At 37.1% G+C, this 14637-nt stretch overlaps 1 protein-coding gene across 1 annotated transcript in view; it reads right to left on the bottom strand.

Annotated features, from left to right (window-relative positions):
• The window catches only part of arhgef28a (Rho guanine nucleotide exchange factor (GEF) 28a), a 63195-nt gene that overhangs the window by 21506 nt on the left and 27052 nt on the right, over positions 1-14637 (bottom strand). The window contains exons 10-22 of the mRNA XM_059358054.1: positions 10551-10645; positions 8684-8955; positions 8425-8605; positions 7903-8014; positions 6811-6897; positions 5320-5362; positions 4737-4841; positions 3560-3683; positions 2815-2950; positions 2675-2730; positions 611-671; positions 360-480; positions 154-269 (exon numbers count right to left, since the gene is read on the bottom strand). Of these exons, the coding sequence (XP_059214037.1) occupies positions 154-269; positions 360-480; positions 611-671; positions 2675-2730; positions 2815-2950; positions 3560-3683; positions 4737-4841; positions 5320-5362; positions 6811-6897; positions 7903-8014; positions 8425-8605; positions 8684-8955; positions 10551-10645 (1509 nt within the window). The remainder of the gene's footprint in view (positions 1-153; positions 270-359; positions 481-610; positions 672-2674; positions 2731-2814; positions 2951-3559; positions 3684-4736; positions 4842-5319; positions 5363-6810; positions 6898-7902; positions 8015-8424; positions 8606-8683; positions 8956-10550; positions 10646-14637) is intronic.

Raw genomic sequence — 14637 nt, forward strand, 5'->3', positions numbered from 1 at the left:
GTAATAGATACATTAAATCCAACAAATCTAAAACTCTTACAATGTGTAAATACGATTAAAACATGTCGTTGTATATTGTCCTGAGAAACTCTGCTTTACAGGTATGTGAAAATCTGTAAAGACCTAAAACAAAGAGGCTTACTGATCTCATACCTTCTCCAAACGATGAGTCAGTGGAGGTGGAGGACACTGGAGTCTGCAGGAGCTCTTCTGATCGGCTCGTCACCTTCCAGGCATCAGACTCCATCTCTGGACTCTCATTGAGCCGACTGTTGAAACATTAACCATTCATATTACCCAAAAACCTTTGCTAATATCCCCACATCATATTCTGTAATTCAGTCTGTGAGCTTAGTGACCTGTCACTGTTGGGGAAAGTCCCAGAGAGCAGGCACGGCTGGGTCGCAGTGTCTTTCATGGCAGGCAGAGAGGTAGAGACAGGGACAACACACTGAGGAGGACTGTCTCTCACTGTGAAATCTGCAGGAACATCAAAGAGGATTAACAACAATTAACTCCCCAAACAAGCGTAACAAACAGGAAGTTTGGTTATAGGAGAGCTTAGCAACAAAATAGTTGGAGAGCGTCGACCCTTGTGTTGTAAACTCACTCTGTGGGAGGGATGCTGTCCTGTTCTTCACCATGGTAACAGCATACTTATCCTGAAGTTTCTAAGTAAAACAAATGAGAGAGGCTGGTTACAGCTTATAAACAACTGACACAAGGACAGGCTCCAGTGGAGATGAGTGGTTTAAACTAGGGATGCACAATATCAGATTTTTTCAGGCGGCAATCTCCGGGTCTGAGCATGGAGGCAAACCAGGAAGTGCCTTAAGCTGCATTCTACCGAAAATTCCAGCAGGGGGTGCTAAGTTTGGCTGCAAAAAAAATCTGCCCATTCATTTCAGTGCAAAATTTGAAAACTTCTCACTTGATTTATTAGCTCAGAAATTTTTTTCAGGACAACACTATGGTCTCAATCGCTAGTAAATAATCTTCTTCAAGACAATTTGATGTCAATAGTTCTAATAATAGCCCCATATAGAACAAAATAGAAGATAAAGAATCATATGATTTGGGGCGTGGCTACCTTTGATTGACAGGTCACTAACAAGGCGAGCTGTCATCAGGAGAGAAGCAGAGCAATGGGTATCCACGGCAACATGTCAATAAAGTTATATATAACGTTATATAGATAGAAAAGAGTACATTTACCAGTTTGGTCTCATAACTTTGACCCTTTCACACTGTATTTTCACTTAATGACTGACTGATGAAGTTTTGTTCAGTAAAAATGTCTTGTTCAGTGTTTGGTTGGACTAACAGACACTCCAAGGAGTCGCTGTTCATTTTTCTGAGGTAAGTAACATACATTTTATTTTTGTTTGTTGCTAGCCAAAACTAACTTCCCAGTTAATGATCCAATTAATGCTAACATGAATTAGCAGCGGCTTCTCTCAGTCAGGTTGAGGTGTAGAGAGGCTGTAGTCAGTGTCGTCAGATCCCTCTCACTCCTCCACAGTCCAAATATGGTCTGCTCCGCGTATCGGAAACAAGATGGCGACGAGTGTAACGCTGAACTCGATGCTTCCAACGGGCAGTCCACAAACCAATGGATGACGTCACGGTGACTACGTCCATTATTTAAATACAGTCTATGGATTTTTTAAAATATTTTTTCAACTAATTAAGGCCAATGTTGATACTGATATATGCACATCCATCAAGTGTTGCCTGTAGTGGAATATGCATTTTATTATGCCTACTGTTATTCGGATGGCCCACTGGCAGATGCAGATATAAAATAATAATTAAAAAAGTAAGAAAAGTACTTCAACTTCAACAGCAAAGTTGCGATCACCTTCTGACAATTTAAAAAACCTTCACACATGGCAGGCATATTTGTTGCACCCACTTCGTCATGAGTTTGTCTCAAGTGTGCATAAGCGTCATCTTATCTGCCTGCCTGTCATACAGCTACAAATGTATATTTCTAGCCAAAGCCAATATTTCATTTTGAAGGAAACATTATGCAACTATTTCACCTAAAAAACACATCATTTTGATGCTTGATTCATATGTAATAGGGAAAATGGTGCCTTTGTCAATCCCACTCTGTGCCCTGAGTGCCTGTTCTTGCACCGTTTAAATTTGGTAAGCAGGTGTCAACTGCTGCAAAAAATAGCTTTACAGCACTAACACACCACTAATTTTTCAATAATCTGGAAAAAATACTGTCTGGTTTTCCCTGTGGTGTCTGCCCAGCTGTTCTGCCTTGATTTTCTGTGATTTACAGAGTTTCCTGGTGACAGAGAGATTTATTTGTTGCTAAAGTAACAAAGTAAGTTAGTTAGTAGTACTAAGTAGTACTTTGCTATTAGCTGGCTGTTGTACTACTGTTGTACTTAGTTGATGTTTAGCTTTTTAGAGCAAAATTTAGACAAGCTTTTGATAATAAGTACTGTTATCTTAACAATTGCTTATGTACAGCTGTTCGTATTTCAGCGTAGAAGAAGAAGTGTAGAAGTGAACTGCAACTGTACTGGCTAAATATAAAAATACCAGTTCTACATTATGTTGCTTTAAAGCCTTTATCTGTCGTGACTGATGACATGCTAATAACCTTGTGCATTCCCACTTCAAACCATTTTCATTCTAGTATTTCAAGACTCACCTTTAAACACGGGGGGACAGATTCCTTGCAGCCCTTATGGACGATTGCAGTGCAACCTGGGTAACAAAGATATTTGTAACTTTTTTGTATGTGATTTTTTTGCAAAAGAAGAAAAAAAAAGGAATTAAGCTAATACTTGCCGGAACAGTGCAGCATGTCCTTTCCAGAAGCTGGCTTATCACACACCACACACACAGTGGGGCCCAAACAGGACCCTGTGTTAAACCGATGTCCATTCAGCTGCCGATCCTTGGCCTCTCTGTCCTTCCCCTTACCCTTGGAAAACCACGCCGGAGACATAAGAGTAAACACAGAGGCCTTACAGACAGAGACAAAACGTGACAGCTACAGCTAAGAACTCAGAGCAATGAAGGCCTCAATTCACATTTCTATAAACCAGAGTGAGTTTCTATTTGCAGAGCAAACTCTCCCACATGTAAGTAGATATCCCCGCCTTTTTCCAAATCGTAAGAAAGTCCAACGACAAGGAAATGGAGCGTAGCATAAACAACAGATGCAGGTCGGGGAGGGCTTCCATTCTCTGTGCTGACTCAACATCAGGGGATTAATCATTAAAAGGAAAGACGCTGGACACTGTGTTTGGTCTGTCACTCTGACCTTGAGTTATTCCCAGAAACGTTTCCTGGTTGTGTCTCCCAGAGAGTCACAAATTCCAAACCTGAGTCTGGACCTGGCATACTGGCCTTTACAAAATGTTTATAATGTGCAATAGCAAACACACTTCTCTAAGAATAAAAAGTGAAATTGAATCAGCTGGAATGTACACATCATTGATATTTTGTAAGATAATAAACTAGTCTGAGAGTGCAAACGCTGGCTTCGATTTAAGCATTTATTCCTTATAGTCTAGTTTTATGAATGTACCTTGGTCTTGTTGCGTGTACTGGACATCCTGCTCTTGAGGAAACTGAAGGTGCGAATGACTTTGTACTTCTCTGACTCCACCTTTGTCGGGATGTTGTACTTGTCCAACTCCTCCTCTTCAATCCTGAGGAAACATAAAAATCATGTGAGTACAGTTTGTTCTATAACTTCACAACACACAACACAATATTTATTTGGTTTGCAGACGTGTTAGTTGGTAAAGTCACGCCATCCTGTTTTTCTTCTTGCAGAGTCTACAGGACAACAAAAGCAAGTATGATGGGTTACTGTAGGTGAAATGGACAGACGTGTATTCTCATATGCTTATAGTACACAAGCATATAACTGCTTCGTGCTTAAAGACCTGTTAGTTGAAACTGCAACTTCCTGCAGTGAAATGAAAAACCTTTGTTAGTCACTAAAATGTGGCAAAAAAATTGTGACCATTCTCTGCAAATCTGTGCTGTGAAAATAAATAAAATTAGTAGAATTGTTAGAGGCTGGATACATGCAAGTAACAATGACATGCTTCTCTGACAGAGAAGAGAAGAGAAGAGAAGAGAAGAGAAGAGAAGAGAAGAGAAGAGAAGAGAAGAGAAGAGAAGAGAAGAGAAGAGAAGAGAAGAGAAGAGAAGAGAAGAGAAGAAATGAGGAGTGGAGAGGAAAGAAGACGACTGGAGAGGGGAGGGAATGATGAGTGAAGTGGAAAAGAAAGGAAAGGAAAGTAGACGACAGGATAGGAAAGGAAATGAGAAGTGGAAAGGAAAGGAAAGGAAAGGAAATATGAGGTGTAGAGGTGAGGAAAAGAAGGTACCAGGTGAGAAGTGAGGAGACAAGAAGGAAACAAGGAAAGGAGGGAGACAACAGAAGAGGAAAATAAATGAGAAGTGGAAAGGAAAGGAAAGGAAAGGAAAGGAAAGGTGTTTAGGTGAGGAAAGGAAGGGAGCAGATGAGAAGAGAGAAGACAAGAATAAAACAAAGAGTTGAGAGAAGACAAAAAAGGAGAAAAGATGAAACAAGAAGAGTAAACTAGAGGAGAGGAGACAACAAGAGAGGAGTTTGTGGTTTGTTGTCACTTGTGCGTACATGCTATAAGTTTTGGTTCGGGTTAGTTTGTTTAGAGCGAACAGTTAAAGGGCGCTTAAACAGTCAAACAGGGGTCGCCCCCTCCTCGTACTCTTTGAGGAACTCAGACAGGGTGAGGTGTTGGAGCGACTCTGCCATCTCCATGCTGCCCTCGTCATCATCAGCAGACTGGGCTCGCTTACGGAAACTAATCTCCCTGTAAACAACAGCACAAATATAATACATTCATTATGCATATGTGTCTATGATGATGCTGATCTTATCTAAAGGGAGGAATCCACTGTTAGCCACAGATGTAAAACAAAAGCAATGTGCATTACAAAAAACAGGGCTGGAAGAAGTTCAGGGTCACACTGATATCTTTACGTCACTACCTCAGTTGTCTCTAGAAAAAAAGAATAAGAGACAGGATCAAAACATCAGCTCTGCTTCACAAGAACAAAAGAGATTGATAAAAGTGCCCGCTGTCACCAAGCAACGCGGTCCTCATGGTTACCCACATATGTTGCTCCTGCCGCTGGGGATTACATATTTGATGAAACATACTGCACATCTTAATTAAGAGCGAGAGACCCAATGAGTGTGGCCAATATAAAAGGAGTTAGCAGACAAACACTGAAACTGAGAAGACAGAAATAACACTTATAAATATATTTAAAGCAAAGCTTAAATACCTTGTTTCATGTGACTGCTCTGATATACTGGAAGCTCTCTGCTCTGTGAACATGAAGAATGAGGAGAAGTTGTTAAAAGTTGCCTAGAATGAAAAGGAAATGCACATGTAGCACCAAATATTCATGAAAAAAAACTTTCCCTTCCCCCTCCAACCTTATTACTATTTTGCTTTTGCTTTTATCTACTTATTAAGCAATAAGTTTTTAACAATAACAATAACAATTTTTAGTTACTCATATATATATACACACACACATATCTATGCAGGAATGCTGCAAGTATGAAGAACATGATATGCAAAGAAATATGCATTTCTAATATAATAACTCTAAAAATAAATACATGTACAATAAACATTAATAACATCTAATAAGTCCTGCAATAAAATGGATTTTTTTTAAAACATGACTCCAACTTTGAGATAAAGTCAGGCAGCAGAACAAACATCCAGTAAGACTGAGGAACAAAATGAGGAAGCTTCATTCTTAACTTGAATATTTGATAAAGCCTGACATATTTAATTTAACTAACAAGCCAGAGAAGCTGTTCATATTTAGGCATCTCAATACAATCACAATTACTATGTAAAACAGATGATCTGCAGGTACAAAACAGAACAATACACATGAAAGCTTTAGCACAGACAGAACAGACAAACAGACCCCTTAGAGATACCTCGTATCTCTCACCAGGCTGCAAAGACTCCAATTCTTCTCCCTCTCCCATTCTCATTACAAACACACTGTGTCACCATTAGGGAAGCCACACAGACACGCATGCAAACACACGTCAAGGTTGTTACCGTTTCATGATTCTAATTTGAGGCCCATGTCTATAATGTACATTCTCCTTGATATTCATAATGTGTTATAAAAACAATTATAGCACATTACAAAGCATTTTATGACTTGAAAGGTGAAAATTCACAAAAAAAAAATCATAAATGATGATTACTCACTGACTTTTTTTTTTGCAAACCCATGCTTGCATACAGCTACAGGTAAAGTAAAAATAGTTTCAGGTAATATATATGTTTTACACAATAGGTATAGTTATCATATGGACTCAATTGACTCAATAATTTCACTAAATTCAGTCAATTGAGTGAGTTTAGAGTGAGACTTTTTTGGGGGAAAACGTTACAAAAGAGTGCATTGTTCAGAGTACTCGATTTCTGTTTTTTTACAATAAAGTGTGTTTATTTGAGCTTTTTGTGAAAAAGCTGCCTGCATTTGGAAACAAAGCCAATGACAGCAGTGAGAATAAACCATAAAACCAAAACAGTAGGCTAAAATATGCTACAAATCTTTGTAGAGCTGAGCTGAACTGCAGCATGTCAAGTAAACTGTTCTAAAATTTATTTTCAGTAGTTGAGTCAGTTTGCAATAAAAACCTTGACTTAAACACACACATAAGCACTGACACTGACAGCGGCGTGCTGGCCATGGGGCTGTGTCGCAGTGTGGCGCCTGCAGGTGTCTAGTACTTACTACCAGGGTGGAGGAGAGACAGAGATTTAGACAGAGAGAGGGCCTGAAGGAGAGATCGGCTGTGGCTGACACTGTGGAGCACGGCATCTACAGGGCACAGTGGACACAGGGCTGCTCACACATCACAACATACAGTACAGTCAACTCCGCACTGTATTGTCATAAAATTATAAACAGTTTTCTTCGTCTAGAGCAGTAGTTCTCAACCTTTTTGAGTCACGACCCCCAATTTAACATGCATGTTGTCCGCGACCCCCACTCACTGAACAGAATCTCACACGCACAGTTCAGATCACCCAAAAAAGAAAAAAATTACCTAAAAAAGGAAACAAAATGACCAAAAAAGACACAAATTGACCACAAAATGACCAAAAAAAGACACAAAATGACCATAAAAGACACAAAATGACTAAAAAAAGACACAAAATTACCAAAAAGACACAAATTGACCAGAAAATGATAAAAAAGACACAAAATTACCAAAAAAAGACAAAAAATTACCAAAAAAGACACAAAATGACTAAAAAAAGAAACAAAATGACCAAAGAAACAAAATTACCAAAAAAAGTCACAAATTGACCACAAAATTATAAAAAAAAGAAACAAAATTACCAAAAAAAGAAACAAAATTACCAAAAAACACACAAAATAACCCAAAAAAGACATTAAGTGACCAAAAAGATTAAAACACATTAACACATGAACACTTTAACACAGTGGAGACAGAGCTGACTTCCAAAATGATTTGGCGACCCCCAGAAACCATCTCACGACCCCAATTGGGGTCCCGACCCCAAGGTTGAGAATAGCTGGTCTAGAGTATATTATTTCATGGCAGTCTTTTGACACAGAAATGTTTGTACTCTAATCACATCAGAGCAACTTTTTAAAGGAATGGATAAGGAATAAAACATCCATTCATTTGGGAGTTGACTGCACTTTATATTAGTAAAATGAACAGAACTTAAAAAACGTCAGTTCTTATTAGTGACACACCAAACAAGTGAAGTTAGCTCACAGAAAGATTGTTAGTTAAGTGTTAGACTCATTTTCGAACCCTGTGAGGGAATAAACACTTCCAGTGTTACTGACCGGGGCTGATATCTGAAGAGTGGTTGTCCCGGGTAAAACGAGCAGGACGCAGGCTGATTTTGGGGGAAGAGTAGGAATACGAACGCAGTCGAATCCCTATATCACCCAGTTCCTAGACAAGAAAGATTAATTACTGAAAAAGAAAACTGATTTTTTGTTCATTATAGTATTGTCTCAATATGCAGCTGTGTGATGCGAAACAACAAGAATTTGTAGTTATTTTATTTCTTAATTTCCCCCTTTCTCTCTCTCTTTGGATGTACATAGCTATTTACATTATGCCTCTTTTTTCCAAAACTGTTTTTGCAGACTATATTTCTATGTTCTCTCTTTTTTAATTCTTTGGTTTAAAAATGTGCCATACTTTTTTGTCTCATTGCTTGTATTCCTATTTGTATTGCCTCTTGATGTAAAAGCAATGCATTTTGCCAATAAAAAAATCTTGAAACTTCTTGTGATATAAGGAGAGAAGTGTAAATATTTGATGAACATGTGTAGGAGGAGCCTGAGATGGTGTTTTACCTTTGTGGTGGGTTCACATGCTGAGGCAGACTGGCTGCGAGTGCACGTGAGGTCAGGGGAGGGACGAAAGCTTTCCCTTTTCTCTTCAATTTTCTCAACATCTGAAGAGAACGGGGAGAGCGGAGACTTTGGCTCTGTGCTGTCCTCTTCACTGTCCACCTCCAGAGCCACAAGACTGGGACTGCGCAGCAACACACGACCAGTTAGAACAGAGACACCGGAAAACACTGTGCACCATTTGGACAAAAAAAACAAGTACCTGAGGTCGCAGTTGTCCATGGGCGGGCTTTCTCTCTGACTGGTCGCCTCAGAGGAAGTGGGACGGTTCAGCCTGGCGAGGGCCTGGTCGGCAGGTGAGAGAGATGGAGAGCAGGGTAGAGAGAGAGGGGAGAAATCTTCTGAACAGGGTGGAGGAGTGTCAGTGGCTGGCAGCAGATCCTCTGAGTCCACCGTGTCCCATAAGCCGCTGTCCGTCCCTGTGCTGTCCCTCGTCACTCCACTGACGCTATACTTAATGTCGGCATCTTCTTCCTAAGGTAAGAAACAGGAGAAAAAAGTTCAGAAGAGTGAGCAACATTAAAAAAGTAGCAAAATTCAAAAGATTAAATTACAAATCTGGGCTTATAGGGATAGTTCACCCCCAAATGAAAAAAAAACCCTATATTTTTTCTCTTACCAGTAGGGCATTTTATCAATCATGATTATTTTTGAGTGGATTGCTGAGTGTAAGATATATATATATATGGGTGATTCTTCAATTAAGGGAGTTTTTCTGTCCCCAGATTTTGAAAATATAATGTTCTTTAATCTCTGTTTTTTCTATTTCAAAAAGTTTATCAATTGGTCTGGAACAAATATCTTAGCATAGCTTTGATTGTATTTCATGATGATTTTGTTATATTTTTATAATTTTTTCAAAGTTGTCAGAGCAAAATGTCATTACCATCACAAAAACAAAACACTGATTTTAATACAAAATTATTTGAAAAGCAAAGTTTTCACAGTCATTCCAGTAAGTACAAAACATGCTCTTTAAGAATCATATTCTAAATATTTGTAAGTACAATTGAAATACATTTTGGTCACTGTTCAATTATGTATAGTAAAGTAGTAAATAGTAAATTAAGCTAATATATTCTAGTTATAAGGTAATAAACAGATAAATTGTCATTACCATCACAGTCACTTGTGCGATGGTAATGACACGTGATGGTAATGACAATTTTTTTTATTGCTTTATTGAAGAGGGGATGTTAAAAAGTCTGGGTTGGGGACAAGCCCAAAACAGTGATATTCTTGCCCATTTCAATTTTCAACACACTGAAAAAGTATTAAAATGTCATCATTGAGACACAGTTATTTTTTTCATAGCTACTACAACCTAACCTTAACAAATACAATAATTGTTTTTCCTAAAAAACATTTTTTTCTTGAAAAGCTACCCTGGGGACAGAAAAACTCCCTTAATTGAAGAATCACCCATATATATATATATATATATATATATATATATATCCTCCATACTGTACTTAAATGCTGATGCACAGACACTTTTTTCCACTATTTTGGATTCATGCTTTCCAAAATAAAGTATTTGGAATGGGTAATAACTAGAGAACTGAAGCATCAACAAAAGTAACAAAAAAGTAACAATGTGTCTTTCTCTAGTTATTAATTACTTTTAATTTGGAACGGAACGGAATTAAAATTACTTTTTGACCAAAGTAACTAGTAATTGTCCTAAATTACTAATTATCAGCAAAATAAAATAAAATAAATAAATCTCAGTATTTTTGTTTTTTTAAATGATGAAGATGAAAGTACAGTATAGGATATGGAAATCTATTTAATATTTAATTATATACCAATTCAAACTAATTTGCAAAAAATTATACATCCAATTAGTTTAATATTGGTGTATAATTAAATATGAAATATATTTCCATATCCTCATACTGTACCTTCATAATCATCATTTTTAAAAACATAAATACTGAAATGTATTTATTTTTATTGTAATAGCAAAACAATCTAGACTGATAACTAGCTTAAGAGGAGAAATTTGTTTTTTGTGTTTTTTTGTGGTGAACTGTCCCTTTAAATAGAGATGAGCATTGATGTGTGACCTGAGTATGATGTGTCTCATTGCTGGTGTTGATCATGGAGAGCAGAGGATCTACAGCAGGTCCTCCTCCACCAGACTGCATGGGATGCCCGTTTACTGTGATAAACATACAGTAGATTATCAGGAAAGCTTCAGTACAGTTTATAATAATTCAAACAGACTACAACTCTTTGTCTCCACAGTTAAGATCCACTACTGTGCCTTATAAGATGCAGATGGCTGCTTGGAATTTGTTTTTATCCCGCAGAATGATTTACTGCCACTTTTTAATAACATTTTTCATCCTAACATCAGTTAAATGTCTGGTTTAATAAAGAGAGCAGCTCTCAGGGTAATGTGAAATATTTAAAACAGACAACAAAAACACATTAATAACCAATAAACATGATATAAAATAACCAGATATGTCATAATATCGCACCGTTAGGTCATATTTCCTTCCATAAACCTACTGTTCTGCTTCATTCTGGTAATTTGGGATCATCGTGCAATAACTTATTGATCTTTCACCGCTTAAATGTCAAGGCTTAGAGTAAAGAAAGGAAAATGTGATGAGACGCTGCATACCGACTCCCTGTTTGACCTTTTAAGGTTTGTTTTTATAGAAAGCTACACATATCAACCTTACCGGCAGGCTGTCTACTTCTGGGAAAAAAGTGGGTTATTGACTTCAGTCTTACTCTCTTTTATCTGACTAACAATATTTATGTGCACTTTCTCTTTGGGGTATTCGTAAATAGGATAATAAGACTTTTTTTCTAGTTTTGATCCAATACAGTTATTTTCATTTTCTGCTGTGTATTTATTATTTGTCTTTATTATTTATTATTTATTTATTTGTCTTTATTATTTATTATTTGTCTTTATTATTTCTATTTATTATCTGTTTATTTATTATTTTTAATTATGTTCAAAACACAAGGAAAATATTGTAATGGGTGATTTCTACTCTAAATGTACTAATAAATCATTAGCAATAAAAAACAGAAAGAGAAAATACTTTATTATGGGTTATTTTTTACTGTCCATTCCATTGGACGGAGAATCTGTAAATAGATGGTAAATAGTCTTAAAAGACCTTTATCCAAGTTTTTTTTTTAATCCATCAATTTCTTCATTAATGGTTACCTCATTTAAACACATTGCATTTATATTTTTCTATTATTTTTAACAGAAATAAACAATTTTTAAATTAAATTATCTGCAGAAAACAGCATGTTCCAATTCTCCTCAGTGCTATATTCTATAGAATGAATAATCAAAACGGTATTTCCCTTTTAATTTCCCCAACAAATTATGCCCTTTAACATTATGATTATTAGATTAAATATTCCTTGCGCTTCCTCCTTGCCTCAAAGTCGGCAATGCTTGCTGAAAAAGGGGTTGTGGCTCAACTGTCGTCCACTCTAGATGATGTGGAACACTGTGATTGGCTTGTAGACATCCAATCAAATAAGTTTTTTGTGCATTTGGGTGAAGTCAGATAATAGATTGATTTAGACATACTAGGAAAAGTTCTTTCAAGCACAATATTTCTTTCTTAAAAGTTTTTGTAAAAAGTATAATTTAAGGCACACTATGGTGACTCAACAAAAGTAAAAGCAAACCCCAGATTCACTCTCGATTCGGAATGAGCTCTATCTGCTTGGCGTTTCGCCTTGCTATATTTACAATATTATTTTATGGCACCGTTTCCACTGTTTTCGTAGCTTTGTGCCTAAAGAGTGACACCCAGAAATTGTCCCGGATGCAATAAAATGAAATGAAAATACAAGCAAAGGGCAGGGTCTGAAAGAATCTGTGAGAATTAATTTTGTGTGAGCCTAATCCTGCACACTTAACCTTTCAGTAAAGTTAAAGCACCTCAAATATTTACTTCCTGCCTGAGTAAAGTGAAGTAAATGTGCAGCACCACTGCTGACATGAGTGCACATGTTCAGGAGTGATGGATGATGTTTCACTGTAACAATGTGGAAAATGACCTCTCTTGATGAGGAGTCATTTTCATAGCTCTCTGTGCACTTTCCATGCAGACTTTGATGTCTGGAGCAGCCTTGCCTTCACTAATGTAAAGGAAATCCTGAGCATCACAGAGGCATTTCCTCTCTGCTGCTCTCACACAGTGAAGACATTAGTGTGGAGCTGAAACATACAAGGCAGGCTTCTTATATACACTCACGATATTGTTTTCTCTTTATGTCTCTGTCTGTTTGCTCAAATCAAAGCGTTAGTGTGTATGCTGCTCCACACACAGACACAAACTCTCCTCTGTTTATTTAAAGCATGGTGACAGATTAAAGGAGCCCCAGTCTCAGCTGGTAGACTAATTGTCACAGCGGCTAGCTCCAACAATAACTGACACTGCTGAGTTATGTCGGCGAAGCCAGAGAAACCCTGAAGATCATTTAGACAGATCTGGAAAAAACAATAACTCTGATGACAACTCATGCACCACAGAGACTTTGAGGCGCTGTCATCACAATAAAAATATTCAGCTCAACACTTGAGCAATACAGATGAAGCGCATTTAGGTCCTGCCCACATTAGAGGGGAAAATAATTAATCACTTACTGACTTTATATGGCGTGCAGGTGCCTCCTTGTAAATTGCTTCTGCTAGCCAACAACAGAAAACTGGCTCAGAGATGCTCTGTGGCAGAATGCACTACCAACAGCATAAATAATCCTTATCCATGCTTTATATATATATATATATATATATATATATATATATAAATATATATATATATATATATATATTGCCAAATCAAAAGAACGTATATTTTAGAAAGACAAAAGGGGATTCAAGCAATGAGACGTGAGACATCAGCAGTAAGAATGGAGCAGCATTTTGTTACTAAATTAAATATCCAAATGCCAGTTAAACTGAAGCATTCTGACAGTATGCAACATAAATAAATCATAAAACTCTGCAGTATTATGTTTGCAAGCATCACAGCTTTCTAACACATAGCTAACAGCTGCTTACTTGTCCGCTTTGGTCTGCACAGCGTGCTAAAATATTGTAAAATAATGTTTTTAGCTCTCTACAGGCTTTTTGTTTGTTTTTTCAGCCCTTGGTTGAATATTGTGTCGTCTGTCTCGAAGAATCTGCAGTTCTTAATGACAGTTATAGCACGATCTGGCCATTGTTGGGTGTCGGCTTAGAAAAACTGCACCAATAAATCTATTTATCGATTTATCCCTGTAGGAGTGTCATAGTGGTTATAAACCAGCTACAGCTACGTCTAGAGTCCGACAGATATCGGTTGACTGATGTTATAGGCCAACATAGGCGTATCGGTATCTGTGTATATGTTGTTTGATGTGCCATTTTGGAAATGTTTTACACAATATATAATGCAGCAAAACGTTGCTTGGCATGATTTTTTTATGCATTTTTCCCCCTTTTTAAAAAAAAAAAAAGTCAGCAATTGACTGATACTGAACAGTAACGATGCTTATTTAGCAATTCATTTTATTCATATTTACTCTTTATTTTCTCAGTTATCTTTTATAGAATTGGCTGAAAATTAGTAATTCATTGTTTGTATAACAATGTATAACAATGTTAAATATTATTTTTAAAAGTTTTATGTTTGAGAAAGCAGCTCTCTGGGTACATTTGCAGAGAAAAAACGGTGCACAATCCATAAAAAAAAAAGCTTTATTATCATTCAACTTCAAAAAATCACTATGTCGGCCTATCAGTTTCTGACTAAAATCAGTATCGGCATCAGTCTCAAAAATCCCATATGGGTTGGGCCCTACTTAGGACGAATCACAACAACTCAACATAAAGAATAGCATGTTTAAATCTTGTTTGCAATGGGAGCACAGAGCAATCTACCTCAAGTCAAAAACCTTGTGTAGTCTGAACCCAGCATAAGGAGGAATGATTGGGATCAATGCCCCATGTGTTATCATTCATCACTACTTCACATTATCATACACACACTCACACACACTTCAGTTTATGGCCACATAGTTTATGGGCTCTCTGGAGTTTACAACAAACTCTTCATTCTTCCACAACAGCACACAGGAAATTAGCTTTCGCTGTAACTGTGGCAACACCTGAAAGCATCC

The sequence above is a fragment of the Centropristis striata genome, chromosome 19 (genome assembly GCF_030273125.1).
Source record: "Centropristis striata isolate RG_2023a ecotype Rhode Island chromosome 19, C.striata_1.0, whole genome shotgun sequence".
In the NCBI taxonomy this organism is placed as follows: Eukaryota; Metazoa; Chordata; class Actinopteri; order Perciformes; family Serranidae; genus Centropristis; species Centropristis striata.